At 51.2% G+C, this 19011-nt stretch overlaps 1 protein-coding gene across 6 annotated transcripts in view; it reads right to left on the bottom strand.

The window, feature by feature from the left end:
* LOC106603998 (solute carrier family 12 member 7) overlaps window positions 1-19011 on the bottom strand; it is a 141868-nt gene that overhangs the window by 16326 nt on the left and 106531 nt on the right. For all 6 annotated transcript variants that reach the window (XM_045702779.1, XM_045702780.1, XM_045702782.1 and 3 more), the window contains exons 14-18: window positions 7399-7497; window positions 5683-5802; window positions 5339-5443; window positions 1355-1523; window positions 672-867 (exon numbers count right to left, since the gene is read on the bottom strand). In XM_045702779.1, coding sequence (XP_045558735.1) covers window positions 672-867; window positions 1355-1523; window positions 5339-5443; window positions 5683-5802; window positions 7399-7497 — 689 coding nt within the window. The remainder of the gene's footprint in view (window positions 1-671; window positions 868-1354; window positions 1524-5338; window positions 5444-5682; window positions 5803-7398; window positions 7498-19011) is intronic.

Raw genomic sequence — 19011 nt, 5'->3', positions numbered from 1 at the left:
CTCATGATCATTGCAACCCCACGAGGTGAGATCTTGCATGAAGCCCCAGGCCGAGGGAGATTGACTGTTCTTTAGTGTTTCTTCCATTTGCAAATAATCACACCAACTGTTGTCACCTTCTCACCAAGCTGCTTGGCGATGGTCTTGTAGCCCATTCCAGCCTTGTGTAGGTCTACAATCTTGTCCCTGACATCCTTGGAGAGCTCTTTGGTCTTGGCCATGGTGGAGAGTTTGGAATCTGATTGATTGATTGCTTCTGTGGACATGTGTCTTTTTTACAGGTAACAAGCCCTTTAAGAGTGTGCTCCTAATCTCAGCTCGTTACCTGTATAAAAGACACCTGGGAGCCAGAAATCTTTCAGATTGAGAGGGGGGTCAAATACTTATTTCCCTCATTAAAATACAAATCAATTTATAACATTTTTGACATGCGTTTTTCTGGATATTTTTGTTGTTATTCTGTCTCTCACTGTTCAAATAAACCTACCATTAAAATTATAGACTGATCCTTTCTTTATCAGTGGGCAAACGTACAAAATCAGCAGGGGATCAAATACTTTTTTCCCCCACTGTATATATTTAATGTATTACATGAATGGTGACCACTGTATTCAGAAAAATACATTTGAGACTGACGCAGCCTCAAATCCCAGTGGGTCACACTGACTAACCTATGAAGTTCTTCCAGGAAACGGGGTCATTAGACTGTTTCCAAGTGCCGGGCCAGGCCATAAGGACTGTGTTGTGTTTCATGCCCCCCAGGCCTGCCGTCTGGATGAGGTGGGAGAAACCATCGCGCAGGTTGGACGATGCCACCACATGGCAGAAGCCCTTGGTACGCTCCGTCGTCATCGACGACTTGACGTTCTGATGGAGAAAGAGTGAGAAAAGAAGGACAATAATATGATTTCCTGATGTGAAAGAATCGTAATGGACTTAAACCCTGGTAATCAATACCCATGTTTGTTTTTTAGGTGTTGAGGCATGATATTTGTAGCATTCTCGTGGTAATCTGAGGAACTGCTCTCTGAAAATTGCTTTGATCTACCAGTAGATGGCAGTCTCTCTAAAGGAATAACTGTCAGCATCATCTAAACTCCTCTGACGCTGGTTGCTTCTCTGAACAGGTGTCTCAGAGACATCGGACACATCTACTGTAGCCTAAAGGGTATTTCTTTCCTCAGCTCCGTTCCTCCATAATCACTGCTACATTAAAGACGTTAGGAGAGAGATTCCCACCATTTTCCTTTCACCTACCAGGCTCTTTCAAGTCATTACTGACGAAGGAGAAGAAGCCACGTACGACTATTGAAACACATCCACAAGGTAGCATCTGAGACGGGGCCTACAGTACCTGCTCGGCCTTCTTGACCTCGTCCTCCTTGGTCATGTAGGTGCCCTGCAGCACAGAGCCCACGATGGTCAGGCCTTTCCCTGCTTTGAGCTGGGTGCAGAAGGAGAGCAGGCGTGGGTGTTTCACCGTGTGGTCAGACTCCAGGTTTAATAGCACCAGCATCTGGGGCCTACGACCAGGGAAGACAAGGGTGGTGAGACATCAGACAAGTCATACTGTATTATAGCCTACGACCAGGGAAGACAGGGGTGAACATACTGTATTATAGCCTACGGCCAGGGAAGACGGGTGAACGTACTGTATTATAGCCTACGACCAGGGAAGACAGGGGTGAACATACTGTATTATAGCCTACGACCAGGGAAGACAGGGGTGAACATACTGTATTATAACCTACGACCAGGGAAGACGGGTGAACATACTGTATTATAGCCTACGACCAGGGAAGACCGGGGTGAACATACTGTATTATAACCTACGACCAGGGAAGACGGGGGTGAACATACTGTATTATAGCCTACGACCAGGGAAGACAGGGGTGAACATACTGTAGTATAAGTTACATTACACTGCATTAGCCTATGACAGTATCTAAGCATAACTTGGACGTTCATGTAGATCATTAATTTCTGTCCATGGGAGATTTGCACAAAAATGCTTTGGATGGCTCAGAGTTAACCAGAGATCAGTATGAGACTCATTCAGCCTGGATGGCTCAGAGTTAACCAGAGATCAGTATGAGATTCATTCAGTCTGGATGGCTCAAAGTTAACCAGAGATCAGTATGAGACTCATTCAGCCTGGATGGCTCAGAGTTAACCAGAGATCAGTATGAGACTCATTCAGCCTGGATGGCTCAGAGTTAACCAGAGATCAGTATGAGACTCATTCAGCCTGGATGGCTCAGAGTTAACCAGAGATCAGTATGAGACTCATTCAGCCTGGATGGCTCAGAGTTAACCAGAGATCAGTATGAGACTCATTCAGCCTGGATGGCTCAGAGTTAACCAGAGATCAGTATGAGACTCATTCAGCCTGGATGGCTGAGAGTTAATATGATGGAACACATCAAATAACAAACTAAACTTGTCTATTGTCCGATGGTTTTGTTAGCCACACACAACACACACAGGGTTTAATAGTGAAGGGGAATCCTGTATACACTCTCACTAGAGGCCATTTGGAGTCAAAACAAACTGGGCAGATGAGATTTATACAACCAGATCAAAACTATACATCCAATCCTGCTTCCTAACAGCCTCGGTACATGGGTCCTGCTTCCTAACAGTTTTAGTACATGGTTCCTGCTTCCTAACAGTTTTAGTACATGGTTCCTGCTTCCTAACAGTTTTAGTACATGGGTCCTGCTTCCTAACAGTTTTAGTACATGGTTCCTGCTTCCTAACAGTTTTAGTACATGGTTCCTGCTTCCTAACAGTTTTAGTACATGGTTCCTGCTTCCTAACAGTTTTAGTACATGTTTCCTAACAGTTTTAGTACATGGTTCCTGCTTCCTCACAGTTCTAGTACATGGCTCCTGCTTCCTAACAGTTTTAGTACATGTTTCCTGCTTCCTAACAGTTTTAGTACATGGCTCCTGCTTCCTAACAGTCTCGGTACATGGCTCCTGCTTCCTAACAGTTTTAGTACATGGCTCCTGCTTCCTAACAGTCTCGGTACATGGCTCCTGCTTCCTAACAGTCTCGGTACATGGTTCCTGCTTCCTAACAGTTTTAGTACATGGCTCCTGCTTCCTAACAGTTTTAGTACATGTTTCCTAACAGTTTTAGTACATGGCTCCTGCTTCCTAACAGTTTTAGTACATGTTTCCTAACAGTTTTAGTACATGGTTCCTGCTTCCTAACAGTTTTAGTACATGGTTCCTGCTTCCTAACAGTTTTAGTACATGGTTCCTGCTTCCTAACAGTTTTATGACATGGCACCTGCTTCCTAACAGTCTCGGTACATGGCTCCTGCTTCCTAACAGTTTTAGTACATGGGTCCTGCTTCCTCACAGTTTTAGTACATGGCTCCTGCTTCCTAACAGTCTCGGTACATGGCTCCTGCTTCCTAACAGTTTTAGTACATGGTTCCTGCTTCCTAACAGTTTTAGTACATGGCTCCTGCTTCCTAACAGTCTCGGTACATGGTTCCTGCTTCCTAACAGTTTTAGTACATGGCTCCTGCTTCCTAACAGTCTCGGTACATGGTTCCTGCTTCCTAACAGTTTTAGTACATGGTTCCTGCTTCCTAACAGTTTTAGTACATGGGTCCTGCTTCCTAACAGTTTTAGTACATGGGTCCTGCTTCCTCACAGTTTTAGTACATGGTTCCTGCTTCCTCACAGTTTTAGTACATGGTTCCTGCTTCCTAACAGTTTTAGTACATGGGTCCTGCTTCCTAACAGTTTTAGTACATGGGTCCTGCTTCCTAACAGTTTTAGTTCATGGTTCCTGCTTCCTAACAGTTTTAGTATATGGTTCCTGCTTCCTAACAGTTTTAGTACATGGGTCCTGCTTCCTAACAGTTTTAGTACATGGGTCCTGCTTCCTAACAGTTTTAGTACATGATTCCTGCTTCCTAACAGTTTTAGTACATGGGTCCTGCTTCCTAACAGTTTTAGTACATGGTTCCTGCTTCCTAACAGTTTTAGTACATGGCTCCTGCTTCCTAACAGTTTTAGTACATGTTTCCTAACAGTTTTAGTACATGGTTCCTGTTTCCTAACAGTTTTAGTACATGTTTCCTGCTTCCTAACAGTCTCGGTACATGGCTCCTGCTTCCTCACAGTCTCAGTACATGGGTCCTGCTTCCTAACAGTCTCGGTACATGGTTCCTGCTTCCTAACAGTTTTAGTACATGGCTCCTGCTTCCTAACAGTTTTAGTACATGGCTCCTGCTTCCTAACAGTTTTAGTACATGTTTCCTAACAGTTTTAGTACATGGTTCCTGCTTCCTAACAGTTTTAGTACATGGTTCCTGCTTCCTAACAGTTTTAGTACATGGTTCCTGCTTCCTAACAGTTTTAATACATGGTTCCTGCTTCCTAACAGTTTTAGTACATGGGTCCTGCTTCCTAACAGTTTTAGTACATGTTTCCTAACAGTTTTAGTACATGTTTCCTAACAGTTTTAGTACATGGTTCCTGCTTCCTAACAGTTTTAGTACATGTTTCCTAACAGTTTTAGTACATGTTTCCTAACAGTTTTAGTACATGGTTCCTGCTTCCTAACAGTTTTAGTACATGTTTCCTAACAGTTTTAGTACATGGTTCCTGCTCCCTAACAGTTTTAGTACATGGTTCCTGCTTCCTAACAGTTTTAGTACATGGCTCCTGCTTCCTAACAGTTTTAGTACATGGGTCCTGCTTCCTAACAGTTTTAGTACATGGCTCCTGCTTCCTCACAGTTTTAGTACACGGTTTCTGCTGTCGAAGGCTGGTGGCACGTCAGCTACTGTGTAAAGAGGCTTAGGGGGGCACGTCGCGAGCTGAGCGTGGGCGATGGGCGGGCGTAAGTACTCTGTATCCCCCCACGCCGCGGCAGATGGCACAGGGAGAAATCTTGATTTTGACACTGTAGATTAGGCTTTGCCCTGGGAATGGCACTGTGGATGACGCCAGTGGCAGGAGGGAGAGGACCCAATACCCAAGTTTGACCTCAATCTTTCCTGATTTAAATGCTCCACTTTTTGGACAGGCACTGTCCTGGGGCTGCTATGCTGTTTAGGCTTACTGGTATCTTTTTTCACAGTGAGATTACGGAGAAGGCTCAGAGATTAATCAAATAGTAATTCTCTCTCATTCTCTGGATTACTCAGTTAATGGTAAGAATACACCATGTTGTCTAGCCTCTGTTGCAGAGTCCCACATCTGGCTACTGCTGGTTGTTCAGAAATGTGGTGTCACTGTTGGAGCAAACAAACGTATATGCACATAAACCTAAACACACGCGCAGACACGCGCAGATACGCGCAGACACACACCTCCAGTTCTTGGTGTGGGGCGGTGCCTCCTCCAGGCGAATGAGGGCGTAGCGGGCAGCGTTGAGCGATAGACCACGGATACCGTCACCCCACTCCTTCTCCGCCCTGGAGATGGAGAGAACGAGAAGAGGAAGAGAAGAGGAAGAGTGTCAGGAGGTCCAGGACAAACATAAAGAGATAAAACTAACCAGGATCTCACCATTATTATAATATATATATATATATATATATATATATATATATATATATATATATATATATATATATATATATATATAATATATATATATATATATATCCTATTTGTGTTAAGGGAACAAAATGTAGAATAAATTAGCTCTTACCCTCTGTATTCAATGTACTTGTAGATACAGCCAGCGATGAGCATGGCTACCAGGGCATAGTACCAGGAGGAGATAAACATCAGGGAGACACACAGACTGGCGCCCAGAAAAGACAGAGCCCTGTGGCGGACGAGAGAAAGACAGACAAAATGGAGTTCAAAGTTACTCGCCTTAAAGGGATCATTCACATTTTAGCATGTTAGACCTCATTTAAGGATACCCACAGCCAATCACATGTTCTCTCTGGAATTCCGTACCAGAGTGTAAATACCCTCACTTGTTTAAAGGCCCAGTGCAGTAAAAAACTTGATTTGCCTGTGTTTTATATACATTTCCACAGTACGGAGGTTGGAATAATACCTTGAAATTGTGAAAACTATGATAATTTCCTCTCTAACAGTAAAAGCTGTTGGAGAAGACAGCTTGACATTTTTGCCTGTTTTTGCTCTTTGTTAAGAAGTTATTTTTGTTTATTTTTTTACCACTTTAATTGAAAACAATCACAGTAAGGTACTTATATGTTACCCAGAAATGATTTGATATTGGGATAAAAACAGCTGCATTGGACCTTTAACACAGATCCATTTACCTCTGGACACACGATAAAAGAAGTGTGTGCGCGTGTTTGCACGTATGCATGTATATTCACTATGCAAGCTTACATGACCTCTAGCGTGGACCTTGACTAGCTGGCCAGTTTAAGATCATGAGATTTAGGCTGCCCAGTAGGGCGTTTGGTGATGGCGGCAAGGACGGGTAGATAGCTGCCCCCTCGGCAAGGACGGGTAGATAGCTGCCCCCTCGGCAAGGACGGGTAGATAGCTGCACCCTCGGCAAGGACGGGTAGATAGCTGCCCCCTCGGCAAGGACGGGTAGATAGCTGCCCCCTCGGCAAGGACGGGTAGATAGCTGCCCCCTCGGCAAGGACGGGTAGATAGCTGCCCCCTCGGCAAGGACGGGTAGATAGCTGCCCCCTCGGCAAGGACGGGTAGATAGCTGCCCCCTCGGCAAGGACGGGTAGATAGCTGCCCCCTCGGCAAGGACGGGTCGATAGCTGCCCCCTCGGCAAGGACGGGTCGATAGCTGCCCCCTCGGCAAGGACGGGTCGATAGCTGCCCCCTCGGCAAGGACGGGTCGATAGCTGCCCCCTCGGCAAGGACGGGTCGATAGCTGCCCCCTCGGCAAGGACGGGTCGATAGCTGCCCCCTCGGCAAGGACGGGTAGATAGCTGCCCCCTCGGTAAGGACGGGTAGATAGCTGCCCCCTCGGTAAGGACGGGTAGATAGCTGCCCCCTCGGTAAGGACGGGTAGATAGCTGCCCCCTCAGACACACCAGTGGCCCAGCAGGGACTTGCTTTCTGGAGTCACCCATGGGAGCAGAGCCAAAGCTCCTTAGCTAGGCTATAGAAACACCTGGCCCATAGCTGCCACAAGCCCCGGCTCCAGGGATAGGGTGTTTGTGCCAGATGTATGTGTGTGCGTGTGTGTACGTGTGATGTGTTTGTGTGTCTATCCTCAGAGGTCCTGGCACTGAGCTCAATAACAACCTCCTCAGGTGAAGTAAGCTGGTTAGTTGCTAGGCTAACAGAGTCCCAAGAGACTGCTACAGTACCTGATGAAGCAGGGGAAAACAGTGAAGCATAGAGTGCTAATTTGAAAGGGCATTAGAACAGCCAGCACCATGACATAAAGTAAAAGAGAGGGCTTTCCTCTTACCAGTGGTAGAACTTGAAGCGGGGTCTCCAGTTGGGGGTGCAGAGCAGGGTCTGGAGGGCACAGGCCAGGTTAACAAACAGGTAGCACATCAAAAAGAACCTGACAGGGAGAGAGAGATATACAATGACGGAGAGGTGAGATTACACAAATATACCATCTGTCAGTTAACATCCAGAGACCAGTTCTGCAACACTACGATTAGGCTACATTACAGCAGATGGGACAGCAAGTGTGAGAGGGAGGGATGGAAGGATGAAACAAAGAAGGGAAAGAAAGAGAGGAAGGTAGAGAAAGCGGCAGATGAGTAGGTGGAGAAAAAGTTGGGAGGAGTGGGAGAGAGGGAGGGAGAGTGGGGGAGGGAGAGAGAGATTCAAACAGACAGAGGATGGAAGAGGGGGTACTGACATGGAGAGGATGGTAGAGGGGGGTACTCACATGGAGAGGATGGTAGAGAGGGGGATACTGACATGGAGAGGATGGTAGAGGGGGGGTACTAACATGAAGAGGATGGTAGAGAGGGGCAACTAACATGAAGAGGATGGTAGAGAGGGTGTACTGACATGGAGAGGATGGTAGAGGGGGGTACTCACATGGAGAGGATGGTAGAGAGGGGGGTACTGACATGGAGAGGATGGTAGAGGGGGGTACTAACATGGAGAGGATGGTAGAGGGGGGGTACTAACATGGAGAGGATGGTAGAGGGGGGGTACTAACATGAAGAGGATGGTAGAGGGGGGTACTGACATGGAGAGGATGGTAGAGGGGGTACTCACATGGAGAGGATGGTAGAGGGGGTACTGACATGGAGAGGATGGTAGAGGGGGGTACTAACATGGAGAGGATGGTAGAGGGGGTACTCACATGGAGAGGATGGTAGAGGGGGGTACTCACATGGAGAGGATGGTAGAGGGGGTACTCACATGGAGAGGATGGTAGAGGGGGGTAATGACATGGAGAGGATGGTAGAGGGGGGTAATGACATGAAGAGGATGGTAGAGGGGGGTAATAACATGAAGAGGATGGTAGAGGGGGTACTCACATGGAGAGGATGGTAGAGGGGGTACTCACATGGAGAGGATGGTAGAGGGGGTACTCACATGGAGAGGATGGTAGAGGGGGGGGTACTAACATGAAGAGGATGGTAGAGGGGGTACTCACATGGAGAGGATGGTAGAGGGGGGTACTCACATGGAGAGGATGGTAGAGGGGGGTACTAACATGAAGAGGATGGTAGAGGGGGTACTCACATGGAGAGGGTGGTAGAGAGGGGGTACTGACATGGAGAGGATGGTAGAGGGGGGTACTAACATGGAGAGGATGGTAGAGGGGGGGTACTGACATGGAGAGGATGGTAGAGGGGGGTACTGACATGGAGAGGATGGTAGAGGGGGGTACTGACATGGAGAGGATGGTAGAGGGGGGTACTGACATGGAGAGGATGGTAGAGGGGGTACTAACATGGAGAGGATGGTAGAGTGGGGGTACTGACATGGAGAGGATGGTACAGGGGGGTACTGACATGGAGAGGACGGTAGAGGGGGGTACTGACATGGAGAGGATGGTGGGGCGGTACTAACATGGAGAGGATGGTAGAGGGGGGTACTGACAGGGAGAGGATGGTAGAGGGGGGTACTAACAAGGAGGATGGTGTGACAGAGGATGGTAGAGGGGGGTACTGACATGGAGAGGATGGTAGAGGGGGGACTGACATGGAGAGGATGGTAGAGGGGGTACTGACATAGAGAGTATGGTAGAGGGGGGTACTGACATAGAGAGGATGGTAGAGGGGGGTACTAACATGGAGAGGATGGTAGAGGGGGGTACTCACATAGAGAGGATGGTAGAAGGGGGTACTAACATAGAGAGGATGGTAGAGGGGGGTACTGACAGGGAGAGGATGGTAGAGGGGGGTACTAACAAGGAGGATGGTGTGACAGAGGATGGTAGAGGGGGGTACTGACATGGAGAGGATGGTAGAGGGGGGTACTGACATGGAGAGGATGGTAGAGGGGGGTACTGACAGGGAGAGGATGGTATAGAGGGGGTACTGACATGGAGAGGATGGTAGAGGGGGGGTACTGACATGGAGAGGATGGTAGAGGGGGGGTATTGACATGGAGAGGATGGTAGAGGGGGGTACTGACATAGAGAGGATGGTAGAGGGGGTACTGACATGGAGAGGATGGTAGAGGGGGGTACTGACATGGAGAGGATGGTAGAGGGGGTACTGACATGGAGAGGATGGTAGAGGGGGTACTGACATGGAGAGGATGGTAGAGGGGGGTACTGACATGGAGAGGATGGTAGAGGGGGGTACTGACATGGAGAGGATGGTAGAGGGGGGTACTGACATGGAGAGGATGGTAGAGGGGGTACTCACATGGAGAGGATGGTAGAGGGGGGTACTGACATGGAGAGGATGGTAGAGGGGGGTACTGACATGGAGAGGATGGTAGAGGGGGGTACTGACATGGAGAGGATGGTAGAGGGGGGTACTGACATGGAGAGGATGGTAGAGGGAGGTACTCACATGGAGAGGATGGTATAGGGGGTACTGACATGGAGAGGATGGTAGAGGGAGGTACTCACATGGAGAGGATGGTATAGGGGGGTACTGACATAGAGAGGATGGTAGAGGGGGGTACTGACATGGAGAGGATGGTAGAGGGGGTACTGACATGGAGAGGATGGTAGAGGGGGGTACTGACATGGAGAGGACGGCAGTGGGGGGGTACTGACATGGAGAGGATGGAAGAGAGGGGGGTACTAACAAGGAGAGGACAGTAGAGGGGGGTACTGACATGGAGAGGACGGTAGAGGGGGGTACTCACATGGAGAGGATGGTAGAGGGGGTACTAACAAGGAGGATGGTAGAGGGGGGTACTGACATAGAAAGGATGGTGTGACAGAGAGGATGGTAGAGGGGGGTACTCACATGGAGAGGATGGTAGAGGGGGTACTGACATGGAGAGGATGGTAGAGGGGGGTACTAACAAGGAGGATGGTGTGACAGAGAGGATGGTAGAGGGGTGTACTGACATGGAGAGGATGGTAGAGGGTACTCACATGGAGAGGATGGTAGAGGGGGGTACTCACATGGAGAGGATGGTAGAGGGGGGGGTACTAACATGAAGAGGATGGTAGAGGGGGGTACTCACATGGAGAGGATGGTAGAGGGGGGTACTCACATGGAGAGGATGGTAGAGGGGGTACTAACATGAAGAGGATGTGTAGAGGGGGGTACTCACATGGAGAGGATGGTAGAGTGGGGGTACTGACATGGAGAGGATGGTACAGGGGGTACTGACATGGAGAGGACGGTAGAGGGGGGTACTGACATGGAGAGGATGGTGGGGCGGTACTAACATGGAGAGGATGGTAGAGGGGGGTACTGACAGGGAGAGGATGGTAGAGGGGGGTACTAACAAGGAGGATGGTGTGACAGAGGATGGTAGAGGGGGGTACTGACATGGAGAGGATGGTAGAGGGGGGACTGACATGGAGAGGATGGTAGAGGGGGGTACTGACATAGAGAGTATGGTAGAGGGGGGTACTGACATAGAGAGGATGGTAGAGGGGGGGTACTAACATGGAGAGGATGGTAGAGGGGGTACTCACATAGAGAGGATGGTAGAAGGGGTACTAACATAGAGAGGATGGTAGAGGGGGGTACTGACAGGGAGAGGATGGTAGAGGGGGGTACTAACAAGGAGGATGGTGTGACAGAGGATGGTAGAGGGGGGTACTGACATGGAGAGGATGGTAGAGGGGGGTACTGACATGGAGAGGATGGTAGAGGGGGGTACTGACAGGGAGAGGATGGTATAGAGGGGGTACTGACATGGAGAGGATGGTAGAGGGGGGTACTGACATGGAGAGGATGGTAGAGGGGGGGTATTGACATGGAGAGGATGGTAGAGGGGGGTACTGACATAGAGAGGATGGTAGAGGGGGTACTGACATGGAGAGGATGGTAGAGGGGGTACTGACATGGAGAGGATGGTAGAGGGGGTACTGACATGGAGAGGATGGTAGAGGGGGGTACTGACATGGAGAGGATGGTAGAGGGGGGTACTGACATGGAGAGGATGGTAGAGGGGGGTACTGACATGGAGAGGATGGTAGAGGGGGGTACTGACATGGAGAGGATGGTAGAGGGGGTACTCACATGGAGAGGATGGTAGAGGGGGGTACTGACATGGAGAGGATGGTAGAGGGGGGTACTGACATGGAGAGGATGGTAGAGGGGGTACTGACATGGAGAGGATGGTAGAGGGGGGGTACTGACATGGAGAGGATGGTAGAGGGAGGTACTCACATGGAGAGGATGGTATAGGGGGGTACTGACATGGAGAGGATGGTAGAGGGAGGTACTCACATGGAGAGGATGGTATAGGGGGGTACTGACATAGAGAGGATGGTAGAGGGGGGTACTGACATGGAGAGGATGGTAGAGGGGGGTACTGACATGGAGAGGATGGTAGAGGGGGGTACTGACATGGAGAGGACGGCAGTGGGGGGTACTGACATGGAGAGGATGGAAGAGAGGGGGGTACTAACAAGGAGAGGACAGTAGAGGGGGGTACTGACATGGAGAGGACGGTAGAGGGGGGTACTCACATGGAGAGGATGGTAGAGGGGGTACTAACAAGGAGGATGGTAGAGGGGGGTACTGACATAGAAAGGATGGTGTGACAGAGAGGATGGTAGAGGGGGTACTCACATGGAGAGGATGGTAGAGGGGGGTACTGACATGGAGAGGATGGTAGAGGGGGGTACTAACAAGGAGGATGGTGTGACAGAGAGGATGGTAGAGGGGTGTACTGACATGGAGAGGATGGTAGAGGGTACTCACATGGAGAGGATGGTAGAGGGGGGTACTCACATGGAGAGGATGGTAGAGGGGGGGTACTAACATGAAGAGGATGGTAGAGGGGGTACTCACATGGAGAGGATGGTAGAGGGGGTACTCACATGGAGAGGATGGTAGAGGGGGTACTAACATGAAGAGGATGTGTAGAGGGGGGGGTACTCACATGGAGAGGGTGGTAGAGAGGGGGTACTGACATGGAGAGGATGGTAGAGGGGGGTACTCACATGGAGAGGATGGTAGAGGGGGGTACTCACATGGAGAGGATTGTAGAGGGGGGTACTCAAATGGAGAGGATGGTAGAGGGGGGGTACTAAAATGAAGAGTATGGTAGAGGGGGTACTCACATGGAGAGGATGGTAGAGGGGGGTACTCACATGGAGAGGATGGTAGAGGGGGTACTAACATGAAGAGGATGGTAGAGGGGGTACTCACATGGAGAGGGTGGTAGAGAGGGGTACTGACATGGAGAGGATGGTAGAGGGGGGTACTAACATGGAGAGGATGGTAGAGGGGGGTACTCACATGGAGAGGATGGTAGAGGGGGGTACTCACATGGAGAGGATGGTAGAGGGGGTACTCACATGGAGAGGATGGTAGAGGGGGTACTCACATGGAGAGGATGGTAGAGGGGGGTACTGACATGGAGAGGATGGTAGAGGGGGGGTACTGACATGGAGAGGATGGTAGAGGGGGTACTCACATGGAGAGGGTGGTAGAGAGGGGGTACTGACATGGAGAGGATGGTAGAGGGGGGTACTAACATGGAGAGGATGGTAGAGGGGGGTACTCACATGGAGAGGATGGTAGAGGGGGTACTCACATGGAGAGGATGGTAGAGGGGGTACTCACATGGAGAGGATGGTAGAGGGGGGTACTCACATGGAGAGGATGGTAGAGGGGGGTGTAACATGAAGAGGATGGTAGAGGGGGGTACTAACATGGAGAGGATGGTAGAGGGGGGTACTGACATGGAGAGGATGGTAGAGGGGGGGTACTGACATGGAGAGGATGGTAGAGGGGGGTACTGACATGGAGAGGACGGTAGAGGGGGGTACTGACATGGAGAGGATGGTGGGGCGGTACTAACATGGAGAGGATGGTGGGGGGTACTCACATAGAGAGGATGGTAGAGGGGGGGTACTAACATAGAGAGGATGGTAGAGGGGGGTACTGACAGGGAGAGGATGGTAGAGGGGGTACTAACAAGGAGGATGGTGTGACAGAGGATGGTAGAGGGGGTACTGACATGGAGAGGATGGTAGAGGGGGTACTCACATGGAGAGGATGGTAGAGGGGGGTACTCACATGGAGAGGATGGTAGAGGGGTACTCACATGGAGAGGATGGTAGAGGGGGTACTAACAAGGAGGATGGTGTGACAGAGAGGATGGTAGAGGGGGGTACTCACATGGAGAGGATGGTAGAGGGTGGTACTAACAAGGAGGATGGTGTGACAGAGAGGATGGTAGAGGGGGGTACTAACAAGGAGGATGGTGTGACAGAGAGGATGGTAGAGGGGGTACTCACATGGAGAGGATGGTACTGACATGGAGAGGATGGTAGAGGGGGTACTAACAAGGAGGATGGTGTGACAGAGAGGATGGTAGAGGGGGGTACTCACATGGAGAGGATGGTAGAGGGGGGTACTCACATGGAGAGGGTGGTAGAGAGGGGGTACTGACATGGAGAGGATGGTAGAGGGGGGTACTAACATGGAGAGGAAGGTAAAGGGGGTACTGACATGGAGAGGACGGTACAGGGGGGTACTGACATGGAGAGGGACGGTAGAGGGGGGTACTGACATGGAGAGGATGGTGGGGCGGTACTAACATGGAGAGGATGGTGGGGGGGTACTCACATAGAGAGGATGGTAGAGGGGGGTACTAACATAGAGAGGATGGTAGAGGGGGGTACTAACATAGAGAGGATGGTAGAGGGGGGTACTGACAGGGAGAGGATGGTAGAGGGGGGTACTCACATGGAGAGGATGGTAGAGGGGGTACTAACATGAAGAGGATGGTAGAGGGGGGTACTCACATGGAGAGGGTGGTAGAGAGGGGGTACTGACATGGAGAGGATGGTAGAGGGGGGTACTCACATGGAGAGGATGGTAGAGGGGGTACTCACATGGAGAGGATGGTAGAGGGGGTACTCAAATGGAGAGGATGGTAGAGGGGGGGGTACTAACATGAAGAGGATGGTAGAGGGGGGTACTCACATGGAGAGGATGGTAGAGGGGGGTACTCACATGGAGAGGATGGTAGAGGGGGGTACTAACATGAAGAGGATGGTAGAGGGGGGTACTCACATGGAGAGGGTGGTAGAGAGGGGTACTGACATGGAGAGGATGGTAGAGGAGGGGTACTAACATGAAGAGGATGGTAGAGGGGGGTACTCACATGGAGAGGATGGTAGAGGGGGTACTCACATGGAGAGGATGGTAGAGGGGGTACTAACAAGGAGGATGGTAGAGGGGGTACTCACATGGAGAGGATGGTAGAGGGGGGTACTCACATGGAGAGGATGGTAGAGGGGGGGGTACTAACATGAAGAGGATGGTAGAGGGGGTACTCACATGGAGAGGATGGTAGAGGGGGTACTCACATGGAGAGGATGGTAGAGGGGGGTACTAACATGAAGAGGATGGTAGAGGGGGTACTAACATGGAGAGGATGGTAGAGGGGGGGTACTGACATGGAGAGGATGGTAGAGGGGGGGTACTGACATGGAGAGGATGGTAGAGGGGGGTACTGACATGGAGAGGACGGTAGAGGGGGGTACTGACATGGAGAGGATGGTGGGGCGGTACTAACATGGAGAGGATGGTGGGGGGGTACTCACATAGAGAGGATGGTAGAGGGGGTACTAACATAGAGAGGATGGTAGAGGGGGGTACTGACAGGGAGAGGATGGTAGAGGGGGTACTAACAAGGAGGATGGTGTGACAGAGGATGGTAGAGGGGGTACTGACATGGAGAGGATGGTAGAGGGGGGTACTGACATGGAGAGGATGGTAGAGGGGGTACTGACATAGAGAGTATGGTATAGGGGGGTACTGACATAGAGAGTATGGTAGAGGGGGGTACTGACATGGAGAGGATGGTAGAGGGGGGACTGACATGGAGAGGATGGTAGAGGGGGTACTGACATAGAGAGTATGGTAGAGGGGGTACTGACATAGAGAGGATGGTAGAGGGGGGTACTAACATGGAGAGGATGGTAGAGGGGGGTACTCACATAGAGAGGATGGTAGAAGGGGTACTAACATAGAGAGGATGGTAGAGGGGGTACTGACAGGGAGAGGATGGTAGAGGGGGTACTAACAAGGAGGATGGTGTGACAGAGGATGGTAGAGGGGGGGTACTGACATGGAGAGGATGGTAGAGGGGGTACTGACATGGAGAGGATGGTAGAGGGGGCACTGACAGGGAGAGGATGGTATAGAGGGGGTACTGACATGGAGAGGATGGTAGAGGGGGGCACTGACATGGAGAGGATGGTAGAGGGGGGGTATTGACATGGAGAGGATGGTAGAGGGGGGTACTGACATAGAGAGGATGGTAGAGGGGGTACTGACATGGAGAGGATGGTAGAGGGGGGTACTGACATGGAGAGGATGGTAGAGGGGGTACTGACATGGAGAGGATGGTAGAGGGGGTACTGACATGGAGAGGATGGTAGAGGGGGTACTGACATGGAGAGGATGGTAGAGGGGGTACTGACATGGAGAGGATGGTAGAGGGGGTACTGACATGGAGAGGATGGTAGAGGGGGGTACTCACATGGAGAGGATGGTAGAGGGGGGGTACTGACATGGAGAGGATGGTAGAGGGGGTACTGACATGGAGAGGATGGTAGAGGGGGGTACTGACATGGAGAGGATGGTAGAGGGGGGTACTGACATGGAGAGGATGGTAGAGGGAGGTACTCACATGGAGAGGATGGTATAGGGGGGTACTGACATGGAGAGGATGGTAGAGGAGGTACTCACATGGAGAGGATGGTATAGGGGGTACTGACATAGAGAGGATGGTAGAGGGGGCACTGACATGGAGAGGATGGTAGAGGGGGTACTGACATGGAGAGGATGGTAGAGGGGGGTACTGACATGGAGAGGGACGGCAGTGGGGGGTACTGACATGGAGAGGATGGAAGAGAGGGGGGTACTAACAAGGAGAGGACAGTAGAGGGGGGTACTGACATGGAGAGGGACGGTAGAGGGGGGTACTCACATGGAGAGGATGGTAGAGGGGGGTACTAACAAGGAGGATGGTAGAGGGGGGTACTGACATAGAAAGGATGGTGTGACAGAGAGGATGGTAGAGGGGGGTACTCACATGGAGAGGATGGTAGAGGGGGGTACTGACATGGAGAGGATGGTAGAGGGGGGTACTAACAAGGAGGATGGTGTGACAGAGAGGATGGTAGAGGGGTGTACTGACATGGAGAGGATGGTAGAGGGTACTCACATGGAGAGGATGGTAGAGGGGGTACTCACATGGAGAGGATGGTAGAGGGGGGGTACTAACATGAAGAGGATGGTAGAGGGGGTACTCACATGGAGAGGATGGTAGAGGGGGGTACTCACATGGAGAGGATGGTAGAGGGGGGTACTAACATGAAGAGGATGTGTAGAGGGGGGGTACTCACATGGAGAGGGTGGTAGAGAGGGGTACTGACATGGAGAGGATGGTAGAGGGGGTACTCACATGGAGAGGATGGTAGAGGGGGTACTCACATGGAGAGGATTGTAGAGGGGGGTACTCAAATGGAGAGGATGGTAGAGGGGGGGTACTAAAATGAAGAGTATGGTAGAGGGGGGTACTCACATGGAGAGGATGGTAGAGGGGGGTACTCACATGGAGAGGATGGTAGAGGGGGTACTAACATGAAGAGGATGGTAGAGGGGGTACTCACATGGAGAGGGTGGTAGAGAGGGGGTACTGACATGGAGAGGATGGTAGAGGGGGGGTACTAACATGGAGAGGATGGTAGAGGGGGTACTCACATGGAGAGGATGGTAGAGGGGGTACTCACATGGAGAGGATGGTAGAGGGGGTACTCACATGGAGAGGATGGTAGAGGGGGGTACTCACATGGAGAGGATGGTAGAGGGGGGTACTGACATGGAGAGGATGGTAGAGGGGGGGTACTGACATGGAGAGGATGGTAGAGGGGGTACTCACATGGAGAGGGTGGTAGAGAGGGGTACTGACATGGAGAGGATGGTAGAGGGGGGTACTAACATGGAGAGGATGGTAGAGGGGGTACTCACATGGAGAGGATGGTAGAGGGGGTACTCACATGGAGAGGATGGTAGAGGGGGTACTCACATGGAGAGGATGGTAGAGGGGGGTACTCACATGGAGAGGATGGTAGAGGGGGTGTAACATGAAGAGGATGGTAGAGGGGGTACTAACATGGAGAGGATGGTAGAGGGGGGTACTGACATGGAGAGGATGGTAGAGGGGGGTACTGACATGGAGAGGATGGTAGAGGGGGGGTACTGACATGGAGAGGACGGTAGAGGGGGGGTACTGACATGGAGAGGATGGTGGGGCGGTACTAACATGGAGAGGATGGTGGGGGGGTACTCACATAGAGAGGATGGTAGAGGGGGGTACTAACATAGAGAGGATGGTAGAGGGGGGGTACTGACAGGGAGAGGATGGTAGAGGGGGGTACTAACAAGGAGGATGGTGTGACAGAGGATGGTAGAGGGGGGTACTGACATGGAGAGGATGGTAGAGGGGGGTACTCACATGGAGAGGATGGTAGAGGGGGGTACTCACATGGAGAGGATGGTAGAGGGGTACTCACATGGAGAGGATGGTAGAGGGGGTACTAACAAGGAGGATGGTGTGACAGAGAGGATGGTAGAGGGGGTACTCACATGGAGAGGATGGTAGAGGGTGGTACTAACAAGGAGGATGGTGTGACAGAGAGGATGGTAGAGGGGGGTACTAACAAGGAGGATGGTGTGACAGAGAGGATGGTAGAGGGGGTACTCACATGGAGAGGATGGTACTGACATGGAGAGGATGGTAGAGGGGGGTACTAACAAGGAGGATGGTGTGACAGAGAGGATGGTAGAGGGGGGTACTCACATGGAGAGGATGGTAGAGGGGGTACTCACATGGAGAGGGTGGTAGAGAGGGGGTACTGACATGGAGAGGATGGTAGAGGGGGGTACTAACATGGAGAGGAAGGTAAAGGGGGTACTGACATGGAGAGGACGGTACAGGGGGGTACTGACATGGAGAGGACCGGTAGAGGGGGGTACTGACATGGAGAGGATGGTGGGGCGGTACTAACATGGAGAGGATGGTGGGGGGGTACTCACATAGAGAGGATGGTAGAGGGGGGTACTAACATAGAGAGGATGGTAGAGGGGGGTACTAACACAGAGAGGATGGTAGAGGGGGGTACTGACAGGGAGAGGATGGTAGAGGGGGGTACTCACATGGAGAGGATGGTAGAGGGGGTACTAACATGAAGAGGATGGTAGAGGGGGTACTCACATGGAGAGGGTGGTAGAGAGGGGTACTGACATGGAGAGGATGGTAGAGGGGGTACTCACATGGAGAGGATGGTAGAGGGGGGGTACTCACATGGAGAGGATGGTAGAGGGGGTACTCAAATGGAGAGGATGGTAGAGGGGGGGTACTAACATGAAGAGGATGGTAGAGGGGGTACTCACATGGAGAGGATGGTAGAGGGGGGTACTCACATGGAGAGGAT

Source organism: Salmo salar, chromosome ssa19, assembly GCF_905237065.1.
Source record: "Salmo salar chromosome ssa19, Ssal_v3.1, whole genome shotgun sequence".
Classification (NCBI taxonomy): domain Eukaryota; kingdom Metazoa; phylum Chordata; class Actinopteri; order Salmoniformes; family Salmonidae; genus Salmo; species Salmo salar.
This window is presented reverse-complemented; position numbering and strand designations above follow the sequence as displayed.